Source organism: Peromyscus californicus, unplaced genomic scaffold (assembly GCF_007827085.1).
Source record: "Peromyscus californicus insignis strain IS unplaced genomic scaffold, ASM782708v3 Scaffold_17__1_contigs__length_78620276, whole genome shotgun sequence".
Classification (NCBI taxonomy): Eukaryota; Metazoa; Chordata; class Mammalia; order Rodentia; family Cricetidae; genus Peromyscus; species Peromyscus californicus.
In genome coordinates this window covers 48,054,193-48,072,011 of record NW_026294469.1, presented here as the reverse complement: position 1 = coordinate 48,072,011, position 17,819 = coordinate 48,054,193, and the positions used below count along the sequence as shown (strand labels likewise).

Genomic DNA, 17,819 nt, shown 5'->3' with positions numbered 1-17,819 from the left:
CTCAGACTCAGCATGAGAAACTTATTTTCTAAATTGTATAATGCTTATATCAAGTCATTCCTGGGTGTGGAAGACAAAAATATAAGTAAAATACTGAAAGGTGGAGGCAGCCATGAGCATGATTAAATATCATGGGACGTATGAGGGAAGTGGAAAAGATGAAAATAATATACCTCATTACCACTCTATCTTTAATGTTTTATTTTCTTTCAATTGAACTTTGCTTAAGAAACAGATGTTGAAGAAATTTAGAGGAGTGGGGATAAATTTTAGGGTGGTTTGGTGATGGAATGCTTACTAGAGTAGGTATAGAATATTCTTGAAGGTGGGAACAGACCTGAAGGTTGAGGGTTTTTATTTTCATTTTTATATAAACTTTTGGCACTCAGTTTATTTGATCAATGTTTAGTGCTGCATGTCTTCACAGCTTTAGAATTTTGACTGGAAAATATTTTTACCAAATAATTTCTCAATAAATATTTGCTAATCGGTTAATGTGGTGGATAGAATGAGTATTTGCATCTTTGTTGGTACTGCTATGAATTTATGTTCATGTTGGAAGTGTCTCTTTTCATAACAGGAGCACTTCATATAACATTTTATCAATTCAATTTCATGTGGACCCAGTTCTGTAAATGTTACAGTAGAGTTCCAAAAATGTGTAAGTATACATAATATATCAACAAACTCTGAGCAGTTTTTGTCAACCTGTAGAACTAATATATTGATTGGGTTTTATTAAGATAAAACTTAGTATGGAGTAGAATCCCACATGTGGCTCAAAAGTTGGTGGGTTTGTAGGTCTGTAGAAAGAAGAGGGACATGGACAATTGGATGTGAAATTGAAGTTGACACTAAAATGTCCTGGCAGGCGGCATGGTTTCTGGCTTGATACAGATGCGACTTCGTCGCCATCTGGGGGAATGAATCATTGCTGGTGTCTCACATCATCCTCACCATCTGTCATGGCAAACTTGGCAGCATGACTGGCATCTGAGTGAGGCTGTGAGGCTGAAAGAAGCTGGACCACACTGGCTATTGAGGCTTCTCCATGCCCTGTTGATGTCCCTGAAGGGTACAGAGACTGTTAGTCAGCACAGACACAAGCCTCTAATATGGCATGCTAAAAGTGATTAAGATGTTGAAAGGAAGGGGGCAGGGGAAAGTAGGCAAGCCCGCAGCAGTTAAAAATCCCTTTATTGTCCTTGAGAACATCATCTTGTCAGTTTATCCTGTAACATCCCTCGACCCAGGGTACTTTCTGGAAATGATATGCCTTTAGTAATTAAGCATAAATTAGAAAGGCAGTGTAGAAGTCTCTGGGGTGTTAGCAGTAGAGATGCTACTAGAGTAAAGCACACTAGCTTCCTTTAGTGTGTGGCACCACAGGCAAGTGTCAGAAAGCAAGAGACAGCAGGAAGACAGTGGTACCTTGGCCACATAAGCAGAGTGTATAGAAAGCTTTGTTTCCACATCCAAATCATATCATCAAGGCCAATATGAAGCTACAGATATTTTATGGGCTACTGGAGATTTACATGTCTGTATTTATTTGCATGAACCAATTTGCTGTTGGGTGGGAGAGAAAAGAAGCAGAAAATCTCCAGATCAAGGTCTACCTACAGTGTTCTCCCCAGGAAAATGTAATGAGCCCTAGCTGAATGAACTTCTGAACAATCAAGCTGATAGAGAGGAATCTCGTACAATGAGCCCTATTCTTAGAAGAAGAAAGTATTCATTAAACTGGGCAACTAATCAGTTGCTCCAGCCATGGTGCTGCTGCCTTGGGCCTTCTCATACTAAAATGTTACTTTATTATTTGAGTTTCCGGTGAACATTTATTTACTTGTTTGGATTATGAGCACATATTTGAATATTTCATTCCTGTACTTAGCTCTCAAACTATTAATTATTTATAATGGGCTCAACTCTTAGATCCAGAAACATTTTGTTAATGACAGTGTGCTTATTTCAAGTCTGTATGGTAACATGCCAACTTTCATCAGTGTGGAATACTTCTGCACCTAGTTGGCCAAGATGAAACAGAAAGACAGCTACTGGTATTATGAATTTTGAGATTTTTTCTTTGCTGATGTCCAGTGGCACACACATGGGTAGACAGCAAAATGATTCTCTTCCCACAGCAGAGCCCTGTACAAGGGATCCAACAAAGTGGGAGAGGATTATGAAGAAAGTTAGAGGATACAGCAAGCATAGCTCTCCCAGAAAAGCATTTGGCAAAAAGAAGCAAATTCAAGGGTGGATCAAATGCATCTATGGTGACAGCTGACCTTTGCCCTCCTTTGATTTCTATATCCTGCCCAATACCTGAGAAGCCATGTTCTGCAGAGATGCGAGGCAGGTGCTTCCCATTCGAATATCCTTTAGCTTAAACGTGCACTCTATAGAGTCCCCTAATTGATGAAGACCTCCATTTCTTCTTCTGTTGAATATATAAAATATTCTGAATAATCTTGAGAGCTTTTATGGTGATTGTACTTAGGAAAATTCAAGTAAAATACATTGCATGTTGTTGAGTGAGTAATCAGAAACCCACAGTGATGCTGAAGGACAGGGAACATTTTTAGGGTGATGTTCATTAAAAAAAAAATCACAGCTATTCAAATGACAGAATGTGGTGTTTGTATTAGTGAGACTACCTATCTTTTGGTTCTGACCACATTCGCATTGTGTTTTCCTTAAACCTTAACACACTGAGAAAACAGATACCATGTAGACTGACAAAGTCAATTTTACTAACACCATGACCCTTAAATCGTCAGTCAGGGAATACTGCGTTGCCTGAAAAGAAATGGTTGGAAACTCATGTCAAATTGTAAAACAGATTTTAGATGCACTTATGCTAGTTGATCACTGTGGTGTGCTGGTTTACAGTTACAATCAGAGGAGATCCCTGCAGCCCTTCATCCCTTCTGCACAGTTCCATAAATTAACAAAGCCTCCAGCCTACCCAAAGACTTATGTTCACCTACGTAACAGTGAGAGCAGCAGAAATAGTCTTCCTCAGGGAAGAGTACACCAATTAGTTACCTAATACCAAATGCTTAGCTCTGAAAACATACATGCAATTAGCCTTGTACAGACTGAGCAGATTATATTTAGGAATATATAAATATAAGACATATGACTGTAACAACAATTAATAAAAAAAAGGGGAGCAAGGATTTGAAAGAGTAAAGAGGGTTATAAGGGAAGGAAAGGAAGAGGAAATGGTAAAATTATATTATTATAATCTAAAAAATAAAAGAAGCAAAATAATAAAATTAAAATAGTGCTTTGTCCCTTGGTTAACTCCACAACTTAGAATGTTTGAACTGTGGCATTTATGTTTATTATTATTATTTACTAAAAACCTTTTGTATCATTCATTTGTGTTAAAGAAAAGAGTAGACTCTGTTAATAAATAAAAAGTAATCATGATCATTTGGTAATAATTATCCAAAATGACTGACTAAATGTTAATCCATTTGCTTTATAAGAAAATAAAATATGCAAAAGAGCTAAGTTATGTAATATAAGAAAGTAAGCTATTAAAATAATTATTTGTGAAAGCCCAAGACAAGGTAAGAGCAGAGCTCAATTTTAAATTGATGGCCCTGTCAAGATGAACATTTTAAAAATGAAAATGTCATTAATTCCTTTCTGGTGGACTCAAAATTATTAAGATTATATGTTTAGAGAGGGAAATTTCCATTCTGTTTTTCTCAATACCAAGTAATGTTATTTTGAAGCCCTGGAAATATTTTCAGTTAAAAAAAAAAGGTTGTTACTAGGTTAGGACCCTTCATAGTTTGGTGGCCTTGTGGCCGTCTGTTCCAAATGAGGCCAGTAATTTGTGAGATAAATTGACTGGCACAAATTGTTTTCTTTTTCAATGAAAAATGAAAGTCATCTGCTTCACTTTGTTCATAAAGAGTAAAATGTAAAAGATATATCTTTTCTTCATTAGAAAGTAAAGACAGGTATGAAGATACATTTCAGCCAAAACTGTGGTCTGTGTTGTATCAAGAAGGTCTGAGTGGAATGCATGACAGCCAGATAGTTGTAGATATTTAAATGTTTTGTTTAATTTTGTGCAAATATATTACCTGTCTTGAGAATGATTTTTTAAAATAAGTTTCATGAGACTTCCTTGCATAGGTATATAGGTATTCATTCTCTCTTACATTTCTTAAGTATGACAGTGTTTTTCTAGAAATGACCTCATAGATTCAGTCAAAAGAAAAACCATCATGAGAGATGAGATATTTCCCTAGGTGTTTTTTATAATTATAGGATTAATCTTATTTTTTATTTCCCCCAGGATTGTTACATTTTTATATACTTTCCAAAGCAGATTCTGAACTATTCTTTTGTGGTTGGACAAACCTCAGTCTTCAGAGACTGAGAACAGTCTCCTTTCAGATGTTACATTATTGAGTTTAGAATTAATTCCTATGAATCACTTACGAAGCCTGGGAATAAGGCAGAACACAATGCATTTCCCATGATCCCATAGTGAAGCCAGCATTGTCCCATCTAGTGAAGTCAGCCTTTTTTTGGTGAACACCACCCTAAAAATTACATCAAATAAGACAGAAAGGAAACAACACAGCTTTGACAATGTTTTTGAAAAAGAATACGGTTATACCTGTGTTTTATTATAAATAAACAGGTTCTGTCATGTTTTATCTTCTTGCCAGCAAATGAAGGACATTGTTTCATAAAGCTTCTAAAATGCACATGAATATTTCATTAAATCATATTTCCTTGAGAAAATAAAGTTCCTTCGCGTTTATAGCAGACTGTTGTGAGGAGTTTGTAATTGTAAGACCAGGGTAGCCAGTACCGGTTGCTTGTGGAACAGTACTCCTCAATTTTTAAAACTTTTTCTTAAAAAATAAACATACAATCATAGGTGTTCATTTACTTTAAAAATTCTAACGATGAACAAAATTATTGTCTATATATTTAAGTCCTTGTATAAATTACAAAACTCAAGTTTATGTCACAGAGTCCCTTCCCCATAGGAAGCATAAAGCACTTTTGTGGTACCTTTCACCAGTAAATATTTGTATCACATTGAAGTTGACAAACAAAAGAAAAGTCAATATTGCATCTTTAAGCCCTAAGAGAACATTCTTCTAAGCTGTCTCTTGTGATGAATGAGCTTCCAAAGTCATTTGATTGCCATGATTTAACTCAATCTCAAATAAAGTTATATAAAAGTAATACATTTATTGACTTCAGTAGAACTCTGACTGTGAAATATCAGTGAACTTTAGACTCTTCTTGCTTGAGGTCAACAAACACCCTTTGGAAGACAACCAAGAGTACTTTAAGATCATGACAACAAAATAAAATTATAACAACAACAACAATAATAATAATAATAAAATAACAACAATAAAATAAAAATAATAACAGCCAACACTGAGGTAAACTCCCCTTCCAAAAGGCAATGTGTGTTGCCTGGACTGTCAGGAGAGAGTTCGATTGTCCCTGATACCCAAATGTTTTTCTAACCAGAGTTCAGCCAGTTGCATGGTTGAGGCAAAAGTACTTGCTTTGGATCCTAAGCACATCTTATACTGCTTAGGGTCCAAGTTAGGATCACAATGAACTGGATGGAAAATATGCACCACTCCCACTTCTTGACTTCTGAAGGGTTGTAAGCCAGATAGGATAACTTTGTTGTAGAGATCTACATCTTCCAGTCCCCAGCCTTGTATTGAGGTATCAAATCCACCTGCACCCAGTAGATCACTTTTGTAAATACAAGTGATACCATAGCCATAGTCTCTCCAAAATCCAGTTTCCTTTGAAAACACAAAGTCATCCTCTGGGGGCGGATTTCCCATGTGTGTCACCTTTGGGTCGTACTGGCTAAAGATGATGGGGTAGTATACCTGTTGTCCCTGAATTGTATTGTCTCTACATCGCTGGAGAAAGTCCCCTCTAAAGATCAAGTCAACATCACAAAATAGCAGCAATGTGTCATTGTCAAACTGAGAAGAAGCCATTTCAAGACCAAGACCTCTGGAAAACTCCCCCTTCATGGGAATCAGCATCATGTCTGCATTCGGGTACCTGTTCTGATAGTCTTGTATCAGCTCAATGTGCTTGTTGGACTCTTGGCCAGAATCCCCACTGAAAAGGATGATGACCAGCTTTACATTTTGCTTTGGGATAAGACAGGTACTTTCAAAATTTTCCATGAATCTCAAGAAAGTATCATACCTTCTAATAAGGGGAACAAGAATGTGTACTTTCTTTTCTTTGTGCCCTCCTATTTCTTTGGTCTCTTGAAGAGAAGAGAGTGTTTTTAGAGAGTTGGATATTAAGGAGAATGACTGAGTGCCGCTGTTAATACTCTCCACCAGGCTGTTGACATCGAGTTCTTCCATTTCTCTGAAGAAAGGCTTGCTAAACAACTGTTGAAGATAGGCATGGCGCCTCACAGGCACAGTCAATTTCCTTCCTTTGTGTCTTTTGTACAAGAGGAGCAGATCCAAAATGTACTCCACCCCATGCATGGGATCAACCCTGCGGTAGCCATACTGAATTTCCTTGAAGTCAATGAGCCGGCCCCTACTCTTGGCATTCTCGTTGATCATCTCCATCACCTGCAGGACGGTGTCATCCAGGGCTGTCCTAAGGATGCTGTTGATGCTCTGTCGAGGAGGCTGGTTCTCTGAGGCTGAGTAAAGCAGCTTCCCAGTCAGGAACTCCCACTCGATGACCTCATTTCTCTCCCGGGGCTGAAAGTGGTTGAAAGAAGGCATCACTCCCAGCTGCTGGTCCTCTTTGCTCACTTCACTGTTGCTGAGCTTGCTCATGAGTGCACTTTCCCTGTGGAGCTGGATGGTGCGGTAGCGGAGCTCGGAGATCTTGCGGCTAAGCATGTAATTATGCAGTCTGTATTGGTACGCAGGCCTTTTGTTTGGATGAAGTGTGATGGCCGCGTGGATTTTGCTGTTGTGAAGGTCTTGGATGTAACCCTTGCGATTGTGTTCGTAGTTTTCATGGAACAGCTGTTGCATCTGAAAAGTAAAGGCAACCAGAATGTAAGATTGAAAGGAAAATTAGCATGAACACCAAACATTTAAATGAAAATATTTAATAAATATTTACCAATTTGGCACTCTGTGGTTAATATGCTTCATAGATTTATGCTTATATGAAATCACAAGTTTTATTTCTAAAACCAACAGATAAAGTTGTATTTATCATGTATAATAGGAGGTTTTGAAGTATGTGAAATTAGTCGAGTGACTAAACACAGCTAACTAGCATATTTGCTATGTCATAGGTATCATTTCATGAAATACATCCTTTAAGCACATACTGCATTATTATTGACCCTACCCTCCGTTTTATACAGTAGAGCCCTTGACCACAGTGTGTCAATGAAACTTTTATCTCATCTCTCCTAGTAACCACTATTTTACTTTCTGCTAATTACATCAACATTTTATTTCCACTTGGACTCAGGTAACAAATGCCAAAAACATAGGGGGGAATACTGTAAACCAATGTTTTACATATTTTCAAGCATTTTGTTTCTCTATTTTTCCAGAAACTAGCCCCAAAATTTTCAAATATTTCCATAATCTCCTAGTAGACCCTTTAGAAGCTCAGTAGACATCCCATGGGTATCTCTAAGAGAATGTTCATTGAAAAGTAAAACAAAAAGCCTATTGCTTGGCATGGCAGGAATAGGCTCTTTGCCAGATGATCATTCAGTGTCCTAGCACACCAGTTTCACTGAGGAAGTTCTTGGTAAGAAGCTGAGGTAGACCGCTCATGTCAAGTTATATTCAGTTAGACATGCTTGATACCCTGTGAACCAGGAATGCTTTCAGCTCATCTATAACAAATTTACTAATCCTGAAACCCATGTGAAAATACGTAGTTTTAAAATCAGCATTTAAACTTCTTTCAGCATTCAATGCAGCTAGCACTTCTTCCTTTGACAGGAATCAAAAGCATTCTACCACACCCATCAGGATAAGAACTATTAAAGAAGAAGCTTCTCTAGTGAGGGTTGAGCAAGACACTGATCTATGAATATAGTAATATATCATTGGAAGTCATGTTATGTTCATTTATCAGAATAATAGTAGTAGGCTTTCCCCTGGGCACATAATCTATCTATCTAGTCTCAGATTCTTGATCTCATTAACAATATCAGGTATGTGTTCTATCTCATAGAGGTGGCCTTAAATCCAATTGAAAAGTGGTTGTCACTCCCCTGACACCTGTGCCATGATTGTACCAGTGTGTATATCCTGCAGAAAGGTCATTATTATAGCTCACAATGTTCATAGTTAGGTAAGGTTGATTATTATTTTTCTCCTTTAGCAGCATGTATAGTACCATCTAGCACTATGAATGCTAGCAAAAGGGGGTAAGCTTCCTGTTGAGTACAAGCAAGATTTTTCCATATTCTATACTAAAAATGTGTGATGACTTCAGGAATAGGATATGACCAACATGTTGTGGAGGGTAACCACAGTATTTGGGAATTCAATAGGACCTTATTAGTCAGTGACTCAAAAAGAGGTAATACATTCCTGTACTGGGGGTTTTATTGGTAGCATATGGTGTCTAGTTGGGGATAGTAAAAATTCTAAAAAGTATCTCATTTATATATACTTCAGGTAATATAGTAATTATGATAGCATCTTTAATACATTTTTTACTAAGAAGCATATAGCTTGTTGTTCAAATTTCTTACTTTCATATTTAAAGAGGATCAATCTATACAGGCTGGACAGTTAATCTAAGAACTATACTTTGGAACCAGCTAGGATAAGTATACATAGGTTTTGAACACTGGGTTCTATCATGTCTAGGAGATTTCATAGTCAGTCTGTTTAATCCTTTATCTCCTCTATACAATGGAGAAATGCCAACAACTCCAATGCTTATTGAAATTGCATTAAATAAGATAAAAGCATGCATGACTTTCAGTATTGTGGTCTATCTAGTAGACAGTATTCAGTAAACAATAATTACATTCAAGAACATGGCAACTTTATTTTAAAATTGTGCTTATTTTTAAATTAGGTCTCTTCAGAGAATTAAGATTGTACCTTCAGTTAACACATGCCTTTATTTTCATGCTTACCAAGGTACAATTTGAAAGTTGGCTACATATAGTCAGTGCTTCAGAATACTTAATATACTATTGGCATATTAAATTACAAAAAAAAGACAACATTGTGACTATTTAACCAAATTAAAATTTGTGGGGATTAGGTTGATTAAATAAGAGTCCATTAAGAAGAAGAAAAGAGTTAAAACTAAATGGTAGATATCATATTCACATGGAGTACAGCAAAAGTTGAGAATGTAAAGTTTACACTTGGAAATTATAGGAGTTTGCTTGAGGTGATTTACAACTTAGAGTTGAATTTGCTTGTTGTTCTTCAAAGAGTTATCAGTTGAATTTGTGGCATCACCATGTTACAAAAACAAAGTCACAGCTGTAATATGCCAAGGGCTCCAGTCACCCACAACCTCAGTGTCTGAGAGGCTATAAAAAAAATCCTATTAGGAAAAGTCAGAAAGGAAAACAACAAATGTCCAGAGATGGTTCAATATGAATTATCGTTATACTTTACTATATTAAGTTCTGTCTGCATTTACATTTATTAGTAATGGAAATATAGTATGTATAATTTATGGAATGATCATAGATATGCAAAAGAAAAACTTTAAAATCCTTTAGATACAGGAAGGAATTGAGTATTTAAATAGACACAAGGTCAGTATAAGAATAGCAGAAAGCTGATTTATTAGATTTTTAAAATGGTTATACAACTGTATGCTTTTACTAGATACCATTAAGCCATACAACTGCAAAAGAAGAATTTCCCAGAATGTAAGTTATTTACAAAAAATCATGTTGAAAAGAAAATACACCCAACTCCAATTTAAAATGATATTGGTCACTAAGAAAATCTTGGAGATTTCCATGGGCTGCTGAGGATGAGAAGGTCCATCTGAAGGCAACTGGTCCCAGAAGGCCATGCAGGGCATTGCCTGTGGTGAAAACTCCCACAGACAGCATAGTTCACAAAGTGCTAGGAAAAGAAATGGTCTAAAAACGTTGAGCACAAAAGTCCTAGTTTATAACTTAGATGCAGACACTCACATGAGAAACTCAGGTAGAGTCAACCCCAGGGATTCAACATCTGTTTCAAGAAGTAGAAAATACAGAGCTACGAGAGGTATGAAGCACAAAAAAACAAGTTTTCCCATGGAACAGATTTAATATTAGGCTGCAAAGAAAATCAATGTCTTGTCTTTGTTGAAATTAGCAAGTACACAACTGTTTTGAACACACTTCCAAGATAAATCTAAGGTAAATATCTTGCCTGGTTAAAAGTATTTCTTTCTGAGATAAGTCATTTTTCTAAGAAAGAAAAATAGTGTAACAAAATACAAAGCCCCATTTTAAAAAACTAAAATGAAGAAATACCACTTCTCTCAATCCCCATAACACACACACACACACACACACACACACACACACACACACACACACAGAAGTTAAAAAAATTAATAGAATAGTAAATAATAATATAATAAACAATACAGTAAACCAATTTTAAAAGACCATGCTATTGAAGTAAAAGTATATCTATATGCTAAATTCATTTAACTGTATTCAAAATTATATTAACTAAGAATAGTTTTAAAAAGAGAAACAACAAAACCTTTGAGAGAAAGAAGAAATTTCTAGCCAGCTTCTCGTGAAAATGGTAGCCTTAGCGGTGCTTGCCATGTTTCCTGAACTAAACACTGACAATGAGATGATTTTGCAAATATATGCATATAAGGTAAAAGGCGAGAACACTGTAACTGCATGGATAAAGAACAATGGGTTCAGGATGTCATAGAAAACTGCCCCGCAAAAATTGCAGTGGAAAGAACTGGGATCAACCTGAATAAGAACCTTAATGGGAATCTGTAGAATAATAGAGAAAGTAGCTAGTGTTAATGTCATCAGACAGAGCAGACAACAGCCCCTTTGTGTACCAAAATAGGTGTTTAAAAGCATTGTATGATCTGTGGAGTGGATACTCTTGTCTCGGCAGACTAGAGCCATTACAGAAACCCTAATCAGAATTTACCTTAAAGTTATCTCATCTTTTAAAGTATGTGTGAGTGTGCATGTGAGTGCCTGTGCATATGGAGACAGAGCTCAATAGTGGGTGTCTTACTCAACTGGTCTTGTGTATTTTTTAAATAGTACTTTTGTCTATTCTTTAAAAATACATTTACACAACATACTTTGATCACATATATATCCAACAGTACCTACCTCTAGTCTCCTTATGCTCCTCACTCAGTTTCTCTCCTAACTTCATATCCTTTTTATTACCATTAATAAGCCCCTGAGTCCAATCAGTATAAAATGTGTTAGATAGCATTGTGACATTTTGTAACTCTTCTCCCCCTACCTTTCCTACCCTCTGCTACTCCACTCCCTTCTTCTACAGCTCCCAGTCCTCATATTCATTTCCTTGTTCATGGAAAAGTGTCCTTTGTCTACTCTTCATCCTTCTTCATGACCCAGTGTTACTCTTGGGGTCTTTTTTTCTAGATTATTAGACTTTACCCACACTTACAGAAGTTTACACAAATACACTTCACATTATAAGCTAGAATATGTGGGAGAACATTTTTTTAGTCATACTGCATTTTGATCATCTCACTTAATATTATACTTTTAAGTTTCATCCATTTTCCTGAAAATCTGATGATTTCATTTTTCTTTACAGCTGAAAATATCCCATTGTATATATGTACCACATTTTCATTGGCCATTAATCTTCTACTGATGACATCTAGGGTGGTTCTATTTCCTTGCTATTTTGAATACAGTGTCCAGAAACACAGTTGTGCAAATATCTCTGCAACAGAATACAGAATTTGGGCAGGGGGGTATACTTAGTTTTTGAGACAGGGTCTCTCATTGAACCTGGATCTCACAGATTTGGTCAGACTGACTAGCCAAAAAGCTTCATAAATCTTTGTCTCTGATCCCCACAGTTCTGGTTCTGCAAACATGTACCTCAGCTAGGATTTTCCATGAGTGCTGGGGACTCAGACTCAAATCTTTGTGGTTGTTCAGCAAGCACTGTACTGAATGAGCTATCTCTGCAGACCTCCTTACCCTTAATTTTAAACATTTTGTTCAAGACACCAGCCATTTTTATAGAAACAGACTTTAGGAACAAATAAACAAGAAAAAAAATAAGTAATGTCATCAAAAGGATGAAGGAAAGTATTGAAAGTATTATTGTGACATAAGGTCATGCTGATAGATATATACACATCATCAAATGCTCTGTTACACTTCTCTCTATATATAAACCAAGGTCCCTCATAGAACAAACACAGCAAAAATTAAATGAAACAGTAGAAATTTAAATTTAAAGAAAAAGAGATAGGAATTAAAGGTGATTTAAAGAATCTAGAAAGTTAAACCAAAAGACATAAAATTTTAAAAAAATTAATGGACAGAAGTTTAGAAAATGAACAGATCCATCTAGAAAGTTAAACCAAAAGACATAAAATTAAAAAAAAAATTAATGGACAGAAGTTTAGAAAATGAACAGATCCATCTGGGAGGTTTGTATGCTGCCGGAGACAGTCATTTCAGAAGAGTCAACAAAGAAACAGGCCAAGAATTATCAACAAAATAATTCATACAAACTCCCTCCAGATGCAGCAGATGAAGGGCTGGTCTTCCCAAATTGAAAAGACTTATTCACCAAAACCATAAAGATGGACCAACTCATGGAATGTAAATCAATGAAATGTTAGGACCCTGTGGTAGAGAACATGCTAGAAGCTTGCTAGGAGAAGAGGAAGAAGAAGCTTATGAAAGTCTTCTGACTTCTCAAAAAGAGAAAACTAGAAACAAGATCATGATTGTTTCCAAATTTGGTGGAACAAGGATGTCAAGCCTGAACTGCCTGTCTCAACAGCAGGAGATAATAAGGTCAAGTTCTTAGTTTAAAAAAAAATATATCTCTAGCACATTTCTCAGAAAGCTGTTAACTGATCTGTTTTACCAAACAGAGAGGGAAAAAAACAAGAAAAAAGAAGACATTTGTAAAAACAGGGACATGAAAAGCAAGCAAAATTAAACTGATTATCATGGAGAAATTTGTGAGAGAAAGTTACATATACATAATTGTAAATATTATATGTCCTTTATGAAGGGACACAGGGCAAGATATACTTGTGTAGTGGGTGAGAGAAGGTTCTACCTTGTTTAGTAAGCCTTGATCCATGGGAGTGTACAATTGGATGGTTACAGGAAAATTAGCCTTCCTTAGCAATTTCCCTGTGAAAGGTGATGACCAGTCCATTCATACAAAGATTTTAATAAGCTCATACAGATGTAAAATAATTTAATTTTGAATTAATTTATAAAGATCAATAATATTTGAAAAAATCCTTTTTAATGAAAGGGAAATAAGAGAAAAAAAAACAACATAAACCCAATGGGTAATGGATAAGATAGAGAAAAGAAAATCCTATCAATATCTTCATAAAATTGAGAGAGTGAGAGAAAGGGGTTGTAATAAAGAAATAAAAACTGGATAATGTAAAACAAGAAAACATTCTTAGAAATAAAAAACGCTGTTGAAGCCGGGCGGTGGTGGCGCACGCCTTTAATCCCAGCACTCGGGAGGCAGAGCCAGGTGGATCTCTGTGAGTTCGAGGCCAGCCTGGGCTACCAAGTGAGTTCCAGGAAAAGGTGAAAAGCTACACAGAGAAACCCTGTCTCGAAAAACAAAAAAAAACAAAAAAACAAAAACAAAAAAAAACGCTGTTGAGTAAATCATTAGTTGGGAAAAGGCAGAAGTCTTTCACTTTTCATTATAAATCTCAAAGCATTACATGAGGTTTCAACCACTTTGCATATAGGTTTAGTATAAGTGAATTTAAACCAATAACTAATTGTATACATATACATTTTTGACAAATATTAACCATATCTGCTTTGTTAGAAAACATATTAGGAAAGGTATCAGGTTTTATGTTGAGCTTCTTGAACTTTTTGGAGTTGACGTTGGTGAAGGGTGAGAGATAAGGATCTAGTTTCATTCTTTTACATATGCTATTCATTTTGACCAGCACCATTTGTTGGCATCTTTTCTACAATGTGTCTGGAAAATGCTGTTACCCTGTAGTCAGCTGACAGAGATTGCATTGAACCTGAATATTGCTTTTGATAGGGTGGTGATTTTTATAGTACTAATCTTGCCAATCCACAAGTATGGGGCATCTTTCCATCTTCTGGTACCTTCAAGAGTGTAAGGGTCAGAGGTGGTGGATGACTCCGAGGAAAGAGCATCCTCCAGACATGGGTAGCTGCACATCTGAACTCAGTGATTATAACAGCATGAGCAAGACCTATGCAAGCTCAAAGAAGACCAAATCCCAACATGAAAGGGGAGGGGAGCACAAAGTCCTACCCTTAGCCAAGGAGCTACTAGCAACTTATAGTTGCTGGTGAGGAAGAGAGAGATAAGAGTGTAGCCCTGAGGAGTTGATCACACTCCAGTCAAGAGACCATACATCCAAGATTATATGGGCAGAACATGTTTGTTTTAATTGATGTTGGGGAGAGAAGAAAAAAGAAAACAAACAAAAAACAAAAACCAAACTTAATGCTGGGTGTGCAGGGAAGGGTAGCCATGGCTCTGGGTGGGGTTGGGAGAGGGTTGAATTTGCCAACACACATTTTTATAAAATTCTGAAAGAAGTAATAGTGTTTTTTTTTTGCTGTTTATATTGTTTTTATCATTAGGAAATGGCCCTAGCACATACATGTACTATTTCCATCACCCATTCCCTCTACAAGGAGCTCACACACTTCTTTCCAAGGATCTTTTCCTCTGTTTTCCAGCTAGCAATTTTGTTTTCCCTTTCTTCCTTTCCTTCAGTAAACCAAAGAACATCACCCATAAGGTCACCTTTGCAAACCACATGCAAGAAATTCCAGTCCCCAAAGAACTCAGAAATTCTCCTGCATTTTTTGATAGTACTCTCTAGTGTAGAAACATTTGCTACTTCTTTCCTATGAGATTTTAAATATTCTGAAGAAAAGATGGATTCCTATTTGTTTGTCTCACCATAACTCAGCCAGTCGATGTACCTTGCAAGTTAGCACTAAGACAGAAGCTGGACCATCCGAGATGGACCTGGCAAAACAGGCATTTGAGAGTATGTAGCTCACAGAATACTCTGTTTATCTGAAGTGCTTAGAAAAGAACATGTCACATAGTAATTGCAATAGAAGTCACCATTTTTATTGTGCTCACTTCTGTAGTCATTTGCTTATTGTGATATTATTAATGAAAGTATTGAGTAAGTAAATAAGAATGGCCTTCATCAAATTTTCTTTAGAAAATTTCACTTACCATCTGATTTATCACCTGAAGATTAGAAAACTAACAATTCATATCATGAAGTCTTTGGTGAGATAAAGGAGAAATGAGAGACCGGGCCTTGACTAGGAAAGCTGACTGTGAACATCTTTGATGTTCTCCATTAAGGAGAAACAATGGCATTAATTTTTCTCTACTAACGAGAAATTTTCCTTAATTTATTTGTGTAAGAAAGCATTTCATTTCTGCTGATTTTTCTCAGATGTCACGACATTTTTCTGAAAAGAAATGATCCTCTAAGTTGCAAGCATTTGCATATATTTCTTTAATATAAAATTAAGGAGAACTGGGGCAAGGAGGTGTTCTTCTATTAGGAAGTGGATATTCCACAATTAGAATGATTACGAAGGCTTACAAGACAATAACGAATCATTAACACAGTGTAAAACATAATAGTGACTACGTATTAAAGACTTCATAATTTGCTCTGTGAATATTTAAACTTGTGTCATTTTCTGTGATTTAGTTAAATAATACTGGTGACTAAGTGGAGAGTGCTACTGCCCTAATGCAAATGCCTAATGGTGCTTCTTTTATTTTATAATATTAGAGAGAATAGAAGTCCTAAGAGGAACAGTGGTTTCTCCAATTAATACCATTATTCTTCCTTAAGGGCTGTCTTCAGACATTAACAGGAATGTGCAGAAAGTGTGTCCTACTTCTCTGTGACAAAGACACCACAGAGAAGGCACAGCTTGATTTTAAATCTTAAGGAGAAGTAATTTTAGACAAAATCATTTAATTCCATAATTACAGAAAATAATTTAAAGTTGTCATGGGATATATACACAGTAAAGAAGCATTTGAAAGCAATGAGTTAGTGTAAGCAGGACAAAATATGCCCCTTTACACATCATTTATGCTTTTTTACATACACTATTGTTTTGTCATAGAGATTTAGGGAAAATAATAGCACTTTGCAAACAAGCACAATTAATCTCTGAATTGTGTTTTTAAAATTCACTGTACAATATGGAATAAGACTGCATGGAACAACAATAACAACAAAACACCCATGAGCACCCACACACCCTCCCTCCCACACAGACAGACACACAAGCCAAAGGAGAGAGTTGAGTCAGGTGAGCGGCTTTCACCTGATTATGAAATTTAACTATAGGCTAAAAGACGCTGTCTTAGTTGGGGATTCTATTGCTGTGATGAAGTACTAAAGCAACTTGGGGAAGGTTTATTTCATTTCGCAGATCACAGGCTATCATGAAGAGAAGTCAGGGCAGGAGCTCACGGAAGGGACCTGGAGGCAGAAACTGATGCAGAAGCTGTAGGCAAACATTGCTTACTGGTTTGCTTCTTCTGGTTTGCTCAGTTTGCTTTCTCATGTACTCTGGGACCCCTTGCCAAAAATGCCACTGCCCACATAGGCTAGCTCTTTCGTATAGATCGCCAGTTGCGAAAATGCCCCATAGGCCAATCTGATGAAGACATTTTCTCAATTGAAGTTCTCTGAGTCCCAGATGACTCCACCTTGTGTCAGGTTGACAACACAAACACAAAGAAAAGAAAACAACAGTAACACAACCCCCTGCCCCCAATAACCAGGACAGATGTGACAGTAGGAGGGCACTGGAGAGTGGGTGCAGAGGATCTGTGTCTTGTTTGTATGAGCGCATGTGACTCAATCACTATCTCAGAAAGCTAAGAAAAACTGACTACAATTCAAAACTTGAAATAAAGTGTTTCACATTTTTCCTCTACTTGAAAGAGATCACTATACAGCGTAGTAAAGGCAGATTTTGAAAAGCGATAGCCCCAAGGCTGCACATGTAATCATGCCAGTGTTTTGTCTCACTTTAGTTGGCAAGTCCAACACTTTGAATGAATTTTAGATTGAAAAATGTTAAGTGGGCAGCGCATTTTCAGGCCTGTCAACTTTCTTCATGTTTGTTTTATACTTCTAATTTTCTTAAAGTCATTTGTGTTTTTAGATATGTTTTTTACATACATAGACAAAACTTACTTTTTTTCCCTTTGAAATCATGTGACTGCTACACCATGGATTAAATTTGAGAACACTTTACTAGATGCTATAAGCTATACACACACACACACACACACACACACACACACACACACACACACCTATTAGCTAGCTGATGATTCCTCTTACTGGAATTATCTGAAGTAATCAGGTTAAGCACATACATTCAGCAAGAACGGTATAAGCCAGGAACTGGAGGAAGGGGAAAGGGAGCTGACATAGATTGGATACAGTGATCCAGGTTTGCAAGGCAGATTCCAGAGACCTGATGTGTAACACGTGTAGTGCCCTTGTCATTGCCGTACTGTACACTATACGTGTGAAAAGCAGCTCCATTT

At 36.5% G+C, this 17,819-nt stretch overlaps 1 protein-coding gene across 1 annotated transcript in view; it reads right to left on the bottom strand.

Moving 5' to 3' along the window:
• Positions 1-1,180: 1,180 nt before the first annotated feature.
• Positions 1,181-17,819, bottom strand: part of Chsy3 (chondroitin sulfate synthase 3) — a 241,700-nt gene continuing 225,061 nt past the window's right edge. The window contains exon 3 of the mRNA XM_052742230.1: positions 1,181-7,043. Within this exon, the coding sequence (XP_052598190.1) occupies positions 5,481-7,043 (1,563 nt within the window). The 3' untranslated portion in view covers positions 1,181-5,480. The remainder of the gene's footprint in view (positions 7,044-17,819) is intronic.